Below are 14,210 nucleotides of genomic sequence, written 5' to 3'. Positions count from 1 at the left end.
GTATTGCTTTCTTTCTGCCAAGGAAAAGCATAGTAGATGTTACGTAGTATAATGGCATCAGCCACCATTTACTTTCATTTTATGGAAAAAAAAATTACAGTGAAAGTAAATTGTGACAGACTAAAATTCCGCCTAACATTACATTTTGTGTTCCACAGAAGAAAGTAAGTCACACAGGTTTGGAATGCCATGAGGATGAGTTGGTTTCAAATTTCTCAAAATGCAACTACTCCCCAGGTCTTAAATTACATTATAAATCCCAGATTTTCAATGTGGTCTCACTGTATATTATAAAACTACAACTTCTATGAACAAAAGAGCATGCAAACAAGATTTGACTTTCAATACTTTATTTTTTTCCCCCCTTGTTACATATTTTCCTTATTTTCAATTCCATCCGAAGGAAAATTATAGCAAGGTAAAAGTGCTGACAAACGAAATGGCATAATGAATCTACATCATAATCACCAAGCCGACATCAAAGTCGACATAAGAGGAACTATTTCAAAATAATACATAGTTTCATTTTTTTTTAAACTCACATTCAATAGCATCCTACAGATATAAAACAATCAAAAAAAAAAAAAAAAAAAAAAAAGTAAACAATATGCAGAAATCCACAATTCTTCTTGCAACATTGCAAAAGGGTTTTAAAAGCCTCCATCATTAAGACTTGCACTCTAGACAAGCATGTCCAAGTCCAATAAACCTCCCCTGCACACACACGCCAAGTTACAGGTGCATTCAGAGCTGTATTACAAAAGCTCCAACACCTTTGTCAACTGACGAAAGAGGGGCTACCGCTAGGGAATATGGAGTTACAGGTGAGAGAAGGGAACAAAGAAAATAAAAATAGAACACATCATAAATTCAAAACACACAAAAGCATGCTCTCCTATTTTAAACACTTCCTTTCCAAGAAACATATGGAATACAGACTTTAAATAGGAAATGAGCCAAGCCTCATCACACCAGGCCTTATATAAGTGAAGCGCATCTGGACAAGATAAAAAAGCATGCTTAAAAAAACAAAACAAAAAAAAAAAAAAAACAGGAGATTCTAACAAGCATGTTTGAAAATTACAGTTTAAGGTAAGTTTCTTTTGTGGCCAAAACAACTACAGATCATATTGGTACCCCAAGACATTTAAAAATAAACAACTGTTTGAGACACCAGTTCCTACTGAACTGACATTTTTGTAGTCAAATGGAAATACAAAAGATTTTCAGAAAAAAACAAACAAAAAACAAACATGTTTTCAGGAAGTGTGCTGATCAAACCAAGTCGCAATTCTTAAGATACACGGTGGCCCTTTGTCACATCCTGACATCTCCCTGAGACCTCTATCATCTACTATAAGAAAAAAGTCCCATAGAACTTACAATATGTGCTCACAGGGCTTTAGAGTACGACAAGGCCTTTAAAGTGCATTCTTTTCCAGCAATTTGGCCTTAGATATTTTGAAAATGCCATTTATTGCACACTTTCCACTTTGGTTTGGCGAAGATTACGGGGGTGATGTAGAAAAGATGTGAAAATGACACAGAATAAATGGAATTACTAGACAAATAGGGTTGCAAAACGTTGAGAGGGGGGCAATCTCCTACCAAAAAGTCCAAGTTCACTCATCCTCTTTCACCATTATTAAAACCAATTGGACAGACAGAATGATTTACATGGTATTTTTGTTCGTTTCATACACCCTCATAGGCCAAACACAAATGGATCACCACAAAAAAGGCACCTATGTGCTGTTGTTGGTTCAGACACTGATCCACTGTCCAAAAATAGAAGATTAAGAAATTGATGGGGAGGGGGGCACTATACAAAGTAAAACTCCATTATAGCAGAGCACGCTCTGGGGTGTGACCTTTCTCCTAACCCTACAAGTCTGTGTGACAGCAGATAAGAGAAGGAACGTGGCTCTCGTGCTTATTTAATGCAGGTGCTTGTACGCGCTGAACCAGCATGAGCTGTGACACGTGAGCAGGGGGAAACCGAGGGGCAGGGGGCAGCTGTTGGCCATTACTTAAGAGCAGCTAACAATGCACCAGCATTTCTTTGAATGGACTATTGGTGAAAGAGGAACACACAAGCATGTACGGGACAGGGAGAGGGCAGACAAGAATAGCTATTCAAATAATTTAATACCGTCTTACATACAAACCATAAGTGATTTAATATCTCTGATGATTGCAGTGTTCATTAAAGTCATCAAAGGGATAGTTCAACCCAAAAATGAAAATTCTGAAATAAATTGCTCACAATTCTGTAGTACTTTCTTTCATAGAACACAAAAGGAGATGTTAGGCAGAATGTTAGCTTCAGTCACCAAAGATCACCTTCATAGCACAGAAAAAGATGCAATGAAAGTGAATGATGACTGAGGCTAACATTCTGCATAACATCTCCTTATGTATTCCAAGGAAGTCAATCAGTCATATGGGCTTTGGAACAACATCTGCAATTCATTTATGTGTGAACTGTCCCTTTACGATCAAATTCACAGCCAAATCAAGATAGGAGATAGTAAAGCTCAATGAAGATTATGAACAGCAACATTGATTAGAGCCAAAAATGAAAAAGGAATCCACACACTTTTACATCTATTTGAAATTGTAAAAGGTATGCCCCTGGCTCTGGCAACTCCTCCCAGCCCTCAATTACCAGAAAAGGATTGGTGACATACCAGCATTCACCCCTCATCTACAGTGACCGGAGTCAGAAGCACAGGAAAGACAGTTGCCCCATTAGAAATTCCGCCCCATACACTGTCCATTCAAGGCACATGAGGTGCAGGGAGAGGGATAATTTTAGAGCACTGTGACACCAGTTGGCTTGGCTAGGCCACAGGAGACTGAAGATCTTGTTACACACGGCAATGCAAAGTCTGCTACTGGTTGCAAAATGCTAAGGAGCTGATGCTTCTATGAAGAACCTTGACATTTCCCTCTTATTCAAAAACATAAGCGCACATTCATTATCGAGATTCAAGATTAACCCTCTCGCTCTCTAGAAGATTGAACTACTATATCCTTATCTAGATCATAAACATTGCCTCATAAAAAAATTCCTTTTTACTGCTCTCTCAGGTCTATGGAAAAGGACAAAACCATCTTAATGTGCATGTTGCAACCAATTTCAGTCTCACCATGAGCATAAGCAAGACTGAACAATTTACAAATAGCACTATAGTAATTTCTCAAAAACTTACGGTGGAACACCAAAAAAGTAATATGCATTCACACAGCAAACTGAAGCACATTGCTATGAATACTTCAACATGATTCAGTTCACATTTCAAATCATGAGAACAAAAGTAACTAGCTGTCCACCAGTGTACCAAAAAAACTCCTGATAACGTTCACCTGTGCTCAAATCTTTTATATCTTTTTCTTCCAATTTTTTACAAGTTTTGTATTTTTTTTCCTCAGCCAATTATTTATATATATTTATTTTTTGCTTTTTTTGTGTGCGAGTGGCCATTTTGCACTTTTATGTTTTAACACACCGGAAAAATATCTTTTTTTTTTTTTTGTCCCAATATATCCTTCACTTTTAAGGGTTAGAGTATATTAAGGCACTATGGCAATAGTTTTTCAATGTGGAAAATATTTTTATCTCAGTCAGAGCTGAGAGCGACAAAAACTAATCTGAAAATTTAGTACATTAAGTGAAAAAAGAAATATACTTAATTCAAGCACTAAAATATATAGCTTTGGATTAGAAAATGTCGTGACACCTCTGTAGACAAAAATTAAAAAAAGCAAAAGAAAGAAATTGAAAACACTTGTCATTTTAAATATCCTTTATGCCTACAGAAGGGAAAAAACCCTTTTGGCCGAATATCCAGCTTTCTGGCCAACTTGTGTTTTTGGATGTGTCTTATTTACAAGGCAACCAAGTTGGAATGGACTGGTTACAAGAGGCCACGTAGTAGTTGTTGAAGTTTAGGTCTCTGACATAAGGAGCTGGCTGGTAGTAGCAGGTGACACTGGACGCATCAGGTATGGCATTCTGCTCCGCAAGCACCCGAAATGCTGTAAGCGAGATAAGGTTAAGCGTTTGCCGCCTCTCGTGTCCCATGAGGCACACAGTGCTCTCGTTCACAACCCGGCGCAGGATCATGAGGTAGTTGTACTTGTTCTTCTCCTCACCAACAAAGTGGCTCTGCAGATAAGCCTCCAGTTTTCGCTGTTGCTCACCAATGTCAGGAAAGTCAATGAAGAAACGAGAGCACATGTAACGTTCCAGGGCCTTGAACTCCTCTTCGTCCGTGGGCTTGAAGTCCCTCACTAGGAGGTTGCAGTATTTTAGCAAACCACCTCCACGGATTTCCTCTGGCCTTTTGGTTGCAATAAGCTTGTTCCTGAGGTGGTCCAGAGCAACAGCAAAGTTACCATACATGCTCTCCCCGACCACAGTAGGGTGGAAGTGCCGAGACATGGGGCTTTTGGAGATGTCATAGTACGACAGCACAGAGTCCAGAATGATCTGGAACGAGTCCACACTGAACTCAAACTGCCTCCGAATCGAGTCCACAAATTTCAGTTCAACATTGCGGCCATTGTTGTTGGACAGTGAGATAAGGGACCAGCGGTCCTGCTCGGTGTAGACTTTGACAAACTTCTGAACATAGGCCTCTTTCAGGGTCATGGAAGTGATTTTCTCTTTGTTCACCCCATCAGGAAGAAAGTCCAACAAAGTGCCCAGAACCACATCTTTGATGAGCTGGAACTCCTCTTCCCGAGGAAGGTCTACCCTGAAGATGACGTCCAGGTCTTTGTAGCTCCAGCCAATGTCCTTTACCAGTACGTGGCTGGCTGTGGAACCATTCAGACGTATATCTTTGACCGTTATGCCCCTCAGCTCAAGACGGGTTCTTACTATCTGTACAATATCCTTCAGCCGTACCTCCAGGGTGGGAAAATTGCCACGGCCGTGGACTGGCACAGCTTCCGTTAGCACATCATTCAAGCGGTTCACTTGGTCCCAGGTAAGCACACTTTGCGACTCGCTTTCACTGCTGGATGAAGCAGAGGCCATGTTTGCCATCTATGCAGTTCCTGGGATAAAAGATAAATAAATGCAAAACATATTTCCACTGGTCAATTTAAAAACAATTCTTGATCTTAGAATCCAACAAAATTATTTGATAATTTGTAAATATAAATAAAATTGAATTGTATAAATGTATGATTTCAAAGAATTTATATATATATATATATATATATATATATATATATATTAGTCTACCAAAGGTGGACCATTCTGAAAAACTACGACATTTGAACGGTTTTAAAAAACTGAAGGGCCTAATCTTGAGTGAAACCAAACGGCCGTTATGTTGATTTATTTAAGGAGCATAAAACATGTATTGAGTGTCCAACTGGTTCAGCACTCATTTGTAACGGAAAAGCTCACAATGACTCTCTGGTTTTCCAGAACGCCAGACAAGCATTCGAGAAGTCAGAAACTGAAGCATGTTTAGTGTACATGCTCGAGCTGCTGCTTTCACACAAGGATTAAACTCATTATTCTCTCCTTTAACTAATGAGACATGGCTCGATCACATTGATTCACTTAAATTGGGTTAAAATACAAAATGGTGATCAGCACGCGAACTATAAGTTTCACCAAACTAAATGTAAAATATTCCAGACAAAACCCATCTTCTTTCAGAAATCAAAACGATGTCTTTAATCATCTGACGTGTACGAAATGCGATCAATTGAAAGTGTACGCACGTGACAGATCGAAAGTCCGACCATCTTCGCGAGATCAGCGTTCAAATTACACACAACAAATAACATTTCTGAACTGAATCCGAGTAGCAAACACACAAATAAATATTCCGATTGCATCCAGATCCAAAATATGGAATATGTCCAACCTACTGTTCTCAGTAAATCCACCCGGTGTGTTCAGCAACGTGGTAGGCACAAAGTAGTATTTGTCAAATAAGGTGTCGCATCCATCCGTTCGTTCACTCACTCGTACAGTATCACGCTTTAAGTGCCACAGCTTCAGTTCTAATGCTCAAACGCATGCACGCCCTCTTATACGCCGAAGAGCCACTGGCTAGAAAACAACCTGATTCCCCGCACTTCCACTACGCACTATTTTCTGCCATCATCACATAGTTAACACACAGAAAAACATAACAAGCAGAAAAATAACAATCGATCTATCTCCGTTGAACTTACCAACACTCGCATGCCAAGCTCCACAATACAAGGCGTCTCGACTGTGGATCTGTGCGGAATTCAAAAACATACGGCGTTCTATTTGCTGGTATCAATGCGCCAGCGATGCCTGTGATTGGCTGAAGAGGTTTTGGTGTTGCTAGGCGACAATAGGCACATGACGAATTGTCGTTCAGACATGATAAGTTGAACCACTAACAATCTCTGAAACACATTTGAGAAACATATATTTTACAGATGCCGTATGCACAGCATTTGTAACTCAGCTTCTCTTGTTGCATTCTGTCAAATTAGAGTTTTATTTGTGACAGAAAAATATGCCTGTTGATATCTGATGAGAAGACTTCAGATAGCACAGAATACATTTCATTTCATTGCTTATGTAACATAACATAAGGAAAAATAATATAAAACAATTAACAAACTCTCTGTGTTGTTTGTCTATTGAAATTCTATTTAGAAGTTTATTTTAACACTATTTAGCGGTCAGTGGGAAGGGGCAATCCATATAATTGATTTTCAGAGGCATTTGTTTATAACCATATAAAAATACACAGGATGTCATCCATTTATGTCAAAAACTTCAACTAGATAATTTAATTGGAAAAAGTCTCAATTCTCAACACACACACACACACACACACACACACACACACACACACACACACATATATATATATATATATATATATATATATATATATATATATATATATATATATATACATATATACAGTTGTGCTCAAAAGTTTGCATACCCTTGCAGAAATTGTGAAATTTGGCATTGATTTTGAAAATATGACTGATCAGGTCTTTTATTTAAGGATAGTGATCATATAAAGCCATTTATCATCACATAGTTGTTTGGCTCCTTTTTAAATCATAATGATAAAAGAAATCACCCAAATGGCCCTGATCAAAAGTTTACATATATATGTTTGGCCTTGTTACAGACACACAAGGAGACACACACAGGTTTAAATGGCAAGTAAAGGTTAATTTCCCACACCTTTTTAAATTGCAATTAGTGTCTGTGTATAAATAGTCGATGAGTTTGTTAGCTCTCATGTGGATGCACTGAGCAGGCTAGATACTGAGCCATGGGGAGCAGAAAAGAACTGTCAAAAGACCTGCGTAACAAGGTAACGGAACTTTATAAAGATGGAAAAGGATATAAAAAGATATCCAAAGCCTTGAAAATGCCAGTCAGTACTGTTCAATCACTTATTAAGACATGGAAAATTCAGGGATCTCTTGATACCAAGTCAAGGTCAGGTAGACCAAGAAAGATTTCAGCCACAACTGCCAGAAGAATTGTTCGGGATACAAAGAAAAACCCACAGGTAACATCAGGAGAAATACAGGCTACTCTGGAAAAAGACGGTGTGGTTGTTTCAAGGAGCACAATATGACGATACTTGAACAAAAATGAGCTGCATGGTCGAGTTGCCAGAAAGAAGCCTTTACTGCATCAGTGCCACAAAAAAGCCCGGTTACAATATGCCCGACAACACCTTGACACACCTCACAGCTTCTGGCACATTGTAATTTGGAGTGATGAGACCAAAATAGAGCTTTATGGTCACAACCATAAGTGCTATGTTTGGAGAGGGGTCAACAAGGCCTATAGTGAAAAGAATACCATCCCCCACTGTGAAGCATGGTGGTGGCTCACTGATGTTTTTTTTTGGGGGGGGGGTGAGCTCTAAAGGCACGGGGAATCTTGTGAAAATTGATGGCAAGATGAATGCAGCATGTTATCAGAAAATACTGGCAGACAATTTGCATTCTTCTGCACGAAAGCTGCGCATGGGACGCTCTTGGACATTCCAGCATGACAATGACCCTAAGCACAAGGCCAAGTTGACCCTCCAGTGGTTACTGCAGAAAAAGGTGAAGGTTCTGGAGTGGCCATCACAGTCTCCTGACCTTAATATCATCGAGCTACTCTGGGGAGATCTCAAACATGCAGTTCATGCAAGACGACCAAAGACTTTGCATGACCTGGAGGCATTTTGCCAAGACGAATGGGCAGCTATACCACCTGCAAGAATTTGGGGCCTCATAGACAACTATTACAAAAGACTGCACGCTGTCATTGATGCTAAAGGGGGCAATACACAGTATTAAGAACTAAGGGTATGCAGACTTTTGAACAGGGATCATTTCATTTTTTTCTTTGTTGCCATGTTTTGTTTTATGATTGTTCCATTCTGTAATAACCTACAGTTGAATATGAAGTAAAAATAGTAAAAGAAATGTGTTTTGCCTGCTCACTCATGTTTCCTTTAAAAATGGTACATATATTACCAATTCTCCAAGGGTATGCAAACTTTTGAGCACAACTGTATTTTATATATATATATATATATATATGTATGTAGGTTAGCTAATGAAAATCCCTAAAATTAACACATTTATTTTGAGACAAAATATGTATTTGTCATTTTCAGTTTTGTTCAAGGTGATTAAATCAAATGTTTTTCAATAACTGTCCAATAAGTGAAAGGATAGTATTTGTGGTAAAAATCCTCCACTGTTGCAGGGGCTAAAGGCACCCATAAAATACACTGTTTTTCTTAAGTGGGGCAAATAGTTCTGTTCTGAAAATGTTTCAAAGTGGGCTCATATTGACTGATCCAATCACAATGGATATTAATATGTTTATAAATTACTTCAGATGTTATAAAATGCCAAATGTGTTTGAAATGAACAGGAAATTGTGCACTCTTTTTCTGAAGTAGTTATTTTGAGAAAACAGTATCTTAATTTGTTACTCAAAAAAAAAAGCATGTTGCTCTCTCAAAAGTATTTGCACTATAACTAGTGCCCCTATATCTACACAATATCACAATATTTGGGCTTTTTACCCCAAGAATGGTGTAAAAGGCTCCCTCACTACTCTTTTCTAAAAACTGAATTTTAATCAAAACAACCTTCTGTTGTTATTTCTTTTCACACAAATTATGTTGCTCCATCGATATTCAATAAATAGAAATCAATTTGTTTCGATGTTGATACATTTTGTTACCAGAATTTGTTTTTCCTTAAGGTGTGCCTTTTGCCCCTTTGAACCCTATATTAATAAAACTAAATATCAAAAAATGCTAAATATATTGTTCTGTAAAGCTTACTTTTTCTCTATATGACCACAAATATTCAAATGTTCTTTTATAAATCAAGTGGGCTCTTTCGTGACTTAAAATGACACAAAATCAATATTTGCTTTTGAAAAGCTGCATCTATGAGAAACTCCCAAACCATCTTTACACACTTTTAAGAAACTGAGCTGTCCATTACAGAATGAGTCATGTTGTGGGGGCTGTCATGGATGGAGGAGAGTATGAGGATGCATGCGTAGGAAATAAAAGAAAGAATAAGTGGGTGTATAAGCAATGCTGGGGAAACCCTCAGAAACACAGCACTACATCAACACATACAGCATGTCATTCAAGCTTCTTAGAAAATCAACAGATATAGTGCAGCCTACAGTGGGAAAACGAGAGACAGATACTGTCTTTTTGCTTTTTTCTCTTGAAGTCTTTCCTTAGCTATGAGGGGAATATAAATTACATGAGAAAGTGAAACAGGAAATGACTGCATGATCTGATGTTTGAGAATCGAATGAATTTTGTGAATGACTGAGAACAGGAGAAAAAGAAAGAGAGAGAGAGAGAAGGTGAGAGAAAAGGAGAGCGAAGTAGAAACTGGATCAGAGGGACTGTCCTAACAGTTTTGTGTTAATCCAACATGACGTCAATGGTGAGGATTTACAGACAATTATATGAGACAAGGGAACAAACAGAAGATACAAGACCTTGTGCCACTGACATTTATGATGAGTGGAAGCTTCATTCCCACGCTGACTCATACGCACATTGAAATTAAAATTCAGTCATTATAGCAGGAGTTTGTTATTGGGAGCACTACACACCCCATCCGCCTCATCCTACTCAGTTCCATCAAGAAGAGAGAAGTATAGCTACATTTACAGTTTTGCCAGCAATGCAAACATTGCAAAGGCAGATGAGGCAGTTTAGGTATTGTGTAAGGGGTTGAACTGGGAAGTTTTTGCAAAACCATAAATATGCATGAGCTTCTGAGCTAGTTTGTTCCAAGCAGGATGATGCATTTGCATATAACAAGGAGGATGTGGCATGAACGACAGGGGCTGCTCAAGAGAGTGATGATGTACAGCAGTATGCATTATCACAACTTTAACAAAACCTGAAACTAAAAGAATCTTCCCTAACTCATCTTTTCTTAGTTGGAAATTGTCTTAAAAAGACCAGATAACATCACAACAGACCCATGAATCATAACCACAATTAATCGAGAAATTCTAGGTGACTTAGCTCAAAGCACACTCCCTGACAAGAGTTTGTCATCACCCATCACAAGCAGCTCAGAAATAAGCACTTTAAAGAAGCCTAAACTTTTCTTTTTTTTTTTTGATAGCCAAGACAAATGCATTTAGTCATTTCAATTATTTTTTGTGAGACCTGAAACATGATATGTGATTCCTTTGTTTTTGTTGTGTTTGTGTTTGTTGAACTATAAGAACACACTGAACGTCTTAAAAGGTTTCTTTAAGCATCACTCAAAAAATGGCTGTAACCTCATAGCTCATGATACTGACAAACCTTTAACAGTAAATCAAGACTTATGTCTTATGAGGCTAAGCTATTGTTTTCTTGCCTAGATGGATTTCCCAGTATAAATAAACTCCACTGCATCAAGGAAAAATTAAGAGATGTTTTGTTCAAAGGTGAATGCCATTTAGTTTGTAAGGAGGGGCAATGCCACTTGCTGCAGCTGGACTTCGTGCCAAGTGGAAATGACTCACTGTCCATGCTACAAATGGTTAACCAACTGCCATTAAACACATTGAAGGAGACACACACACACACACACACACACACACACACACACACACACATACACACACACATACAAGCCATTAACACATTAAACACTCCACTACGTTTGCAGACGTCCACGCATTTGTTCCCCCCAGTGACTCACAGTGACATTCATAATCCTCTCTTCGTGTCATCAGCACACCTCTGGGATCTATTGATTATAATTCCAAGCTCCCTGTAATACAAAAACATGATGCAGAGGCTTTCAGGCAATCTCTATATGAGGGACTGAAGAGCTCAGATTGGAGGGGGTCTGGTCAGTCGTGAGTTCTATGCACATTCTCAGAATTTTAATATGGGCACTTAAGGGTTTCATGATTATGATGGCCCTTTAGTAAGAGTGCCAGGGTCAGATGAAGTATTTTAAAGGGATAGTATTGCTCCAAACCCACATGACTTTCTTTCTTGTGTGGAACACAAAACAGACTGACCTCATGAGAAAATCAGCAACAGGAGATTGAAACTTATGTCTGCTAAAACACGTTTTTCCGAACTATAGTGGTGCACATGTGCATGTCTGCGTGAATCTGCACAAGATTTGAATGGATGGGGAAGTCATGTGACGTTACGTGAGGTTCGGACATGTGAACGGCAAGCTCTGCGCTCTTTGCTAGTTTTAACACTATTAATGACATAAACCGGTGAGATTCGATACAATCTGTTCCATAACTGTTCTAGGAGGACAATATGTCAAAGAATTCAAAAGACACTTACGTCCTCAAGCTGACACCCCTGAGAAGGCCCCGAGTCAGGGAGCCAATTTGGTCAGAGAAATGAGGGAAATTTGTCGAGAGATGTTGAACATGTCGGCAATGCTGACGAAGGCCATTGCTGACTTGGAGGATCTTGCTGTAATACGTCAATCAATCACTGCCATGGAGACGAAAGTTTCTGAGGTGGTTGCAAAAGTGGGGGATGTCGAGAAACAGATCAATTATCTGGAGTCATCAGAGAGGAAATTATCTGCTAATCTGCTACCGACCAAGGTGGATTTGGAACGTGTCTGGGAGAAGTTGGACAAGAGGGTCAGGATATGGTGAAATCCTGGACAGGCTCTTTCCGAATCTGCTTGACATAACAGGCCATAAGCTGGAAATTGAGTGAGCTCACAGAGTTCGGGCTCGGTGATCCACTGAGGGAGACAGGCCCCGATCAGTTCTGGTCAAATACAAGATCATCCGCTAAAGATCTTGTGTTACGCAAGGCGAGGAGTAAAGGAAGGCTTGTTTGGAAGAATCACAGCTTTTTCTTGTTTCCAGACTTTGCGAATTTGACCAGAGAGAAACGTGATCGATTCAAGGAATGCAAGAAACTCTTACATCAATGGAAGGACACTTTTGTACTGATATTCCCAGCCAAATTGAGAATAGATGCTAAGGATGGCCGTAAAACATTCACATGCCCACAGCAAGTGATGTCCTTCATAAAGTCAGTGGAGTGAGTAAATTATTTTGTGGTACTCACATTGCAGCCGAGTGGACCGACTCACTAAACATTCACTTGACTCTTTGAGGAAACTGAGCGCCTTTTTTGTTTCTTTTTGTGCTGGTTCCACCTAGCGGTTGGAGTTTGTTTTGTGGAGTATTTCTTGTAAGACATTGGAGTGATTAGGTCATTTGTTGTACTCATTTAAGCAGCTGAGTAGGCTGGCTCACTGAACATTCGTTTGACTGTTCGAGGAAACTGAGCACCTTTTTTTTTTTTTTTTTTTTTTTTTTTTTTTTTTGTGCTGGTTCCGTCTAGCGGCTGGAGTTTGTTTTTGGAGTAACACACCTTCAGGACAATTTTGTGGATGAATCTACACACTCTTTGTGTTTATTCCACCTATTGGCTGTAGTTTGTTTTATAGATTATCTTTTGTTGTGTAATTCTTTCTCACAAAATTGATATAGAAACACTGGACTTGAGCAATCCGATGGCAAGGTTGTCGCGGGGGCTCTCGTAGGCGTACATGGACTGTTTGAGTTCGGAGGTTTGGACGCCAGTTGGCGCTGTCGTGCACGGGGTTAATGCGCTTGTTTTTCTTTTTCTGTTTGTTTCGTTCTGGGGGAAGTTCAGGGTTTGAATGTTGCACTAATGTTGGAATGTGGTCTTTATAATTTTGTTTTTGACAAGCAATCTATTTTTTCTCATATGTCAAAATGTCAAATGTTAATATGAGTGGATTGTCTCTCTCCACATGGAATGTGAATGGGTTGGGGTTACCCTATAAAAACAAGGAAGGTTATTTTTCTTCTTAAGTGTAAGATATATGATATAGTGTTTCTTCAAGAAACGCATCTTTCCACGCAGGAAGCTGAAAAATTTGGGAAGATATGGGGTGGACATATTTTCTTTAGTGCTGGCTCAGGTAAGAGTAGGGGAGTCATTACACTGATAAGTAAGCATCTACAGTTCAAATGTCTCAAACAGATTAAAGATAAATTAGGAAGATTCATTATTGTTTTAGCAGAAATTCAGGGGAAAAGTCTTATTTTGGCTAATATTAACGCACCTAACATTGATGATCAGGGCTTTTTTATAGATCTTGAAGGGATGTTGCAAGCCGCTGGCACCCCTCATGATATAATATTGGGAGGAGACTTTAATCTTTTGATGGACTCAGTTCTTGATCATAGTGAAGCAAAAGTGTGCAAGCCCCCTAGAGCAACATTGACGCTTCACAGGATGTGTAAAAATCTTGATCTTACAGATATTTGGAGACTTTTTAACCCATCTGGTTGGGACTATACATTTTTTTTCATCAGTCCATAAGATTTACTCTAGAATAGATTTATATATATATATATATATATATATATATATAAATTTCATCTGTTGTTGATTGCTCAATTGGAAACATTTTAGTCTCAGATCATGCCCTGGTGTGTTTAGAGGTGTTGCCACATATGGAGAAAAGGAAATCATATAGTTGGTGCTTTAATGTATCCCTTTTGCAAAATCCTGAATTCCAACAAATGTTAAAGGCTGAAATCAATGTTTATATGGAGACCAACTGGTCCTCAGTATCCTCTGTGGGCGTGGCTTGGGAGGCACTTAAGGTGGTTCTTAGGGGCCGGATTCACCCAAATATCCAATGCA

At 38.8% G+C, this 14,210-nt stretch overlaps 1 protein-coding gene across 3 annotated transcripts; it reads right to left on the bottom strand.

Annotated features, from left to right (window-relative positions):
• Positions 1 to 342: 342 nt before the first annotated feature.
• Positions 343 to 6,312, bottom strand: LOC127447447 (terminal nucleotidyltransferase 5C-like). 3 transcript variants are annotated; one of them, XM_051709333.1, is made up of 2 exons: positions 6,208 to 6,312; positions 343 to 5,067 (listed from the first exon to the last, which is right to left on the bottom strand). In XM_051709333.1, exon 2 carries the CDS (start codon positions 5,054 to 5,056, stop codon positions 3,887 to 3,889), a length of 1,170 nt encoding a protein of 389 aa, XP_051565293.1. In that variant the 5' UTR covers positions 5,057 to 5,067; positions 6,208 to 6,312; the 3' UTR covers positions 343 to 3,886. The 3 variants fall into 3 exon arrangements, with proteins under 3 accessions (XP_051565293.1, XP_051565294.1, XP_051565291.1); XM_051709334.1 differs by lacking the exon at positions 6,208 to 6,312 and adding an exon at positions 5,895 to 6,123; XM_051709331.1 differs by lacking the exon at positions 6,208 to 6,312 and adding an exon at positions 5,899 to 6,122.
• Positions 6,313 to 14,210: the final 7,898 nt, after the last annotated feature.

The sequence above is a fragment of the Myxocyprinus asiaticus genome, chromosome 10, assembly GCF_019703515.2.
Source record: "Myxocyprinus asiaticus isolate MX2 ecotype Aquarium Trade chromosome 10, UBuf_Myxa_2, whole genome shotgun sequence".
NCBI lineage: Eukaryota > Metazoa > Chordata > Actinopteri > Cypriniformes > Catostomidae > Myxocyprinus > Myxocyprinus asiaticus.
Note: the sequence above shows the minus strand (reverse complement) of the source record. Positions and strands in the feature narration are given on the sequence as shown.

Coding starts and splice junctions, on each gene's coding strand:
- LOC127447447 (XM_051709333.1), bottom strand. CDS start 5,056: ATGGCAAACATGGCCTCTGCTTCATCCAGCAGTGAAAGCGAGTCGCAA.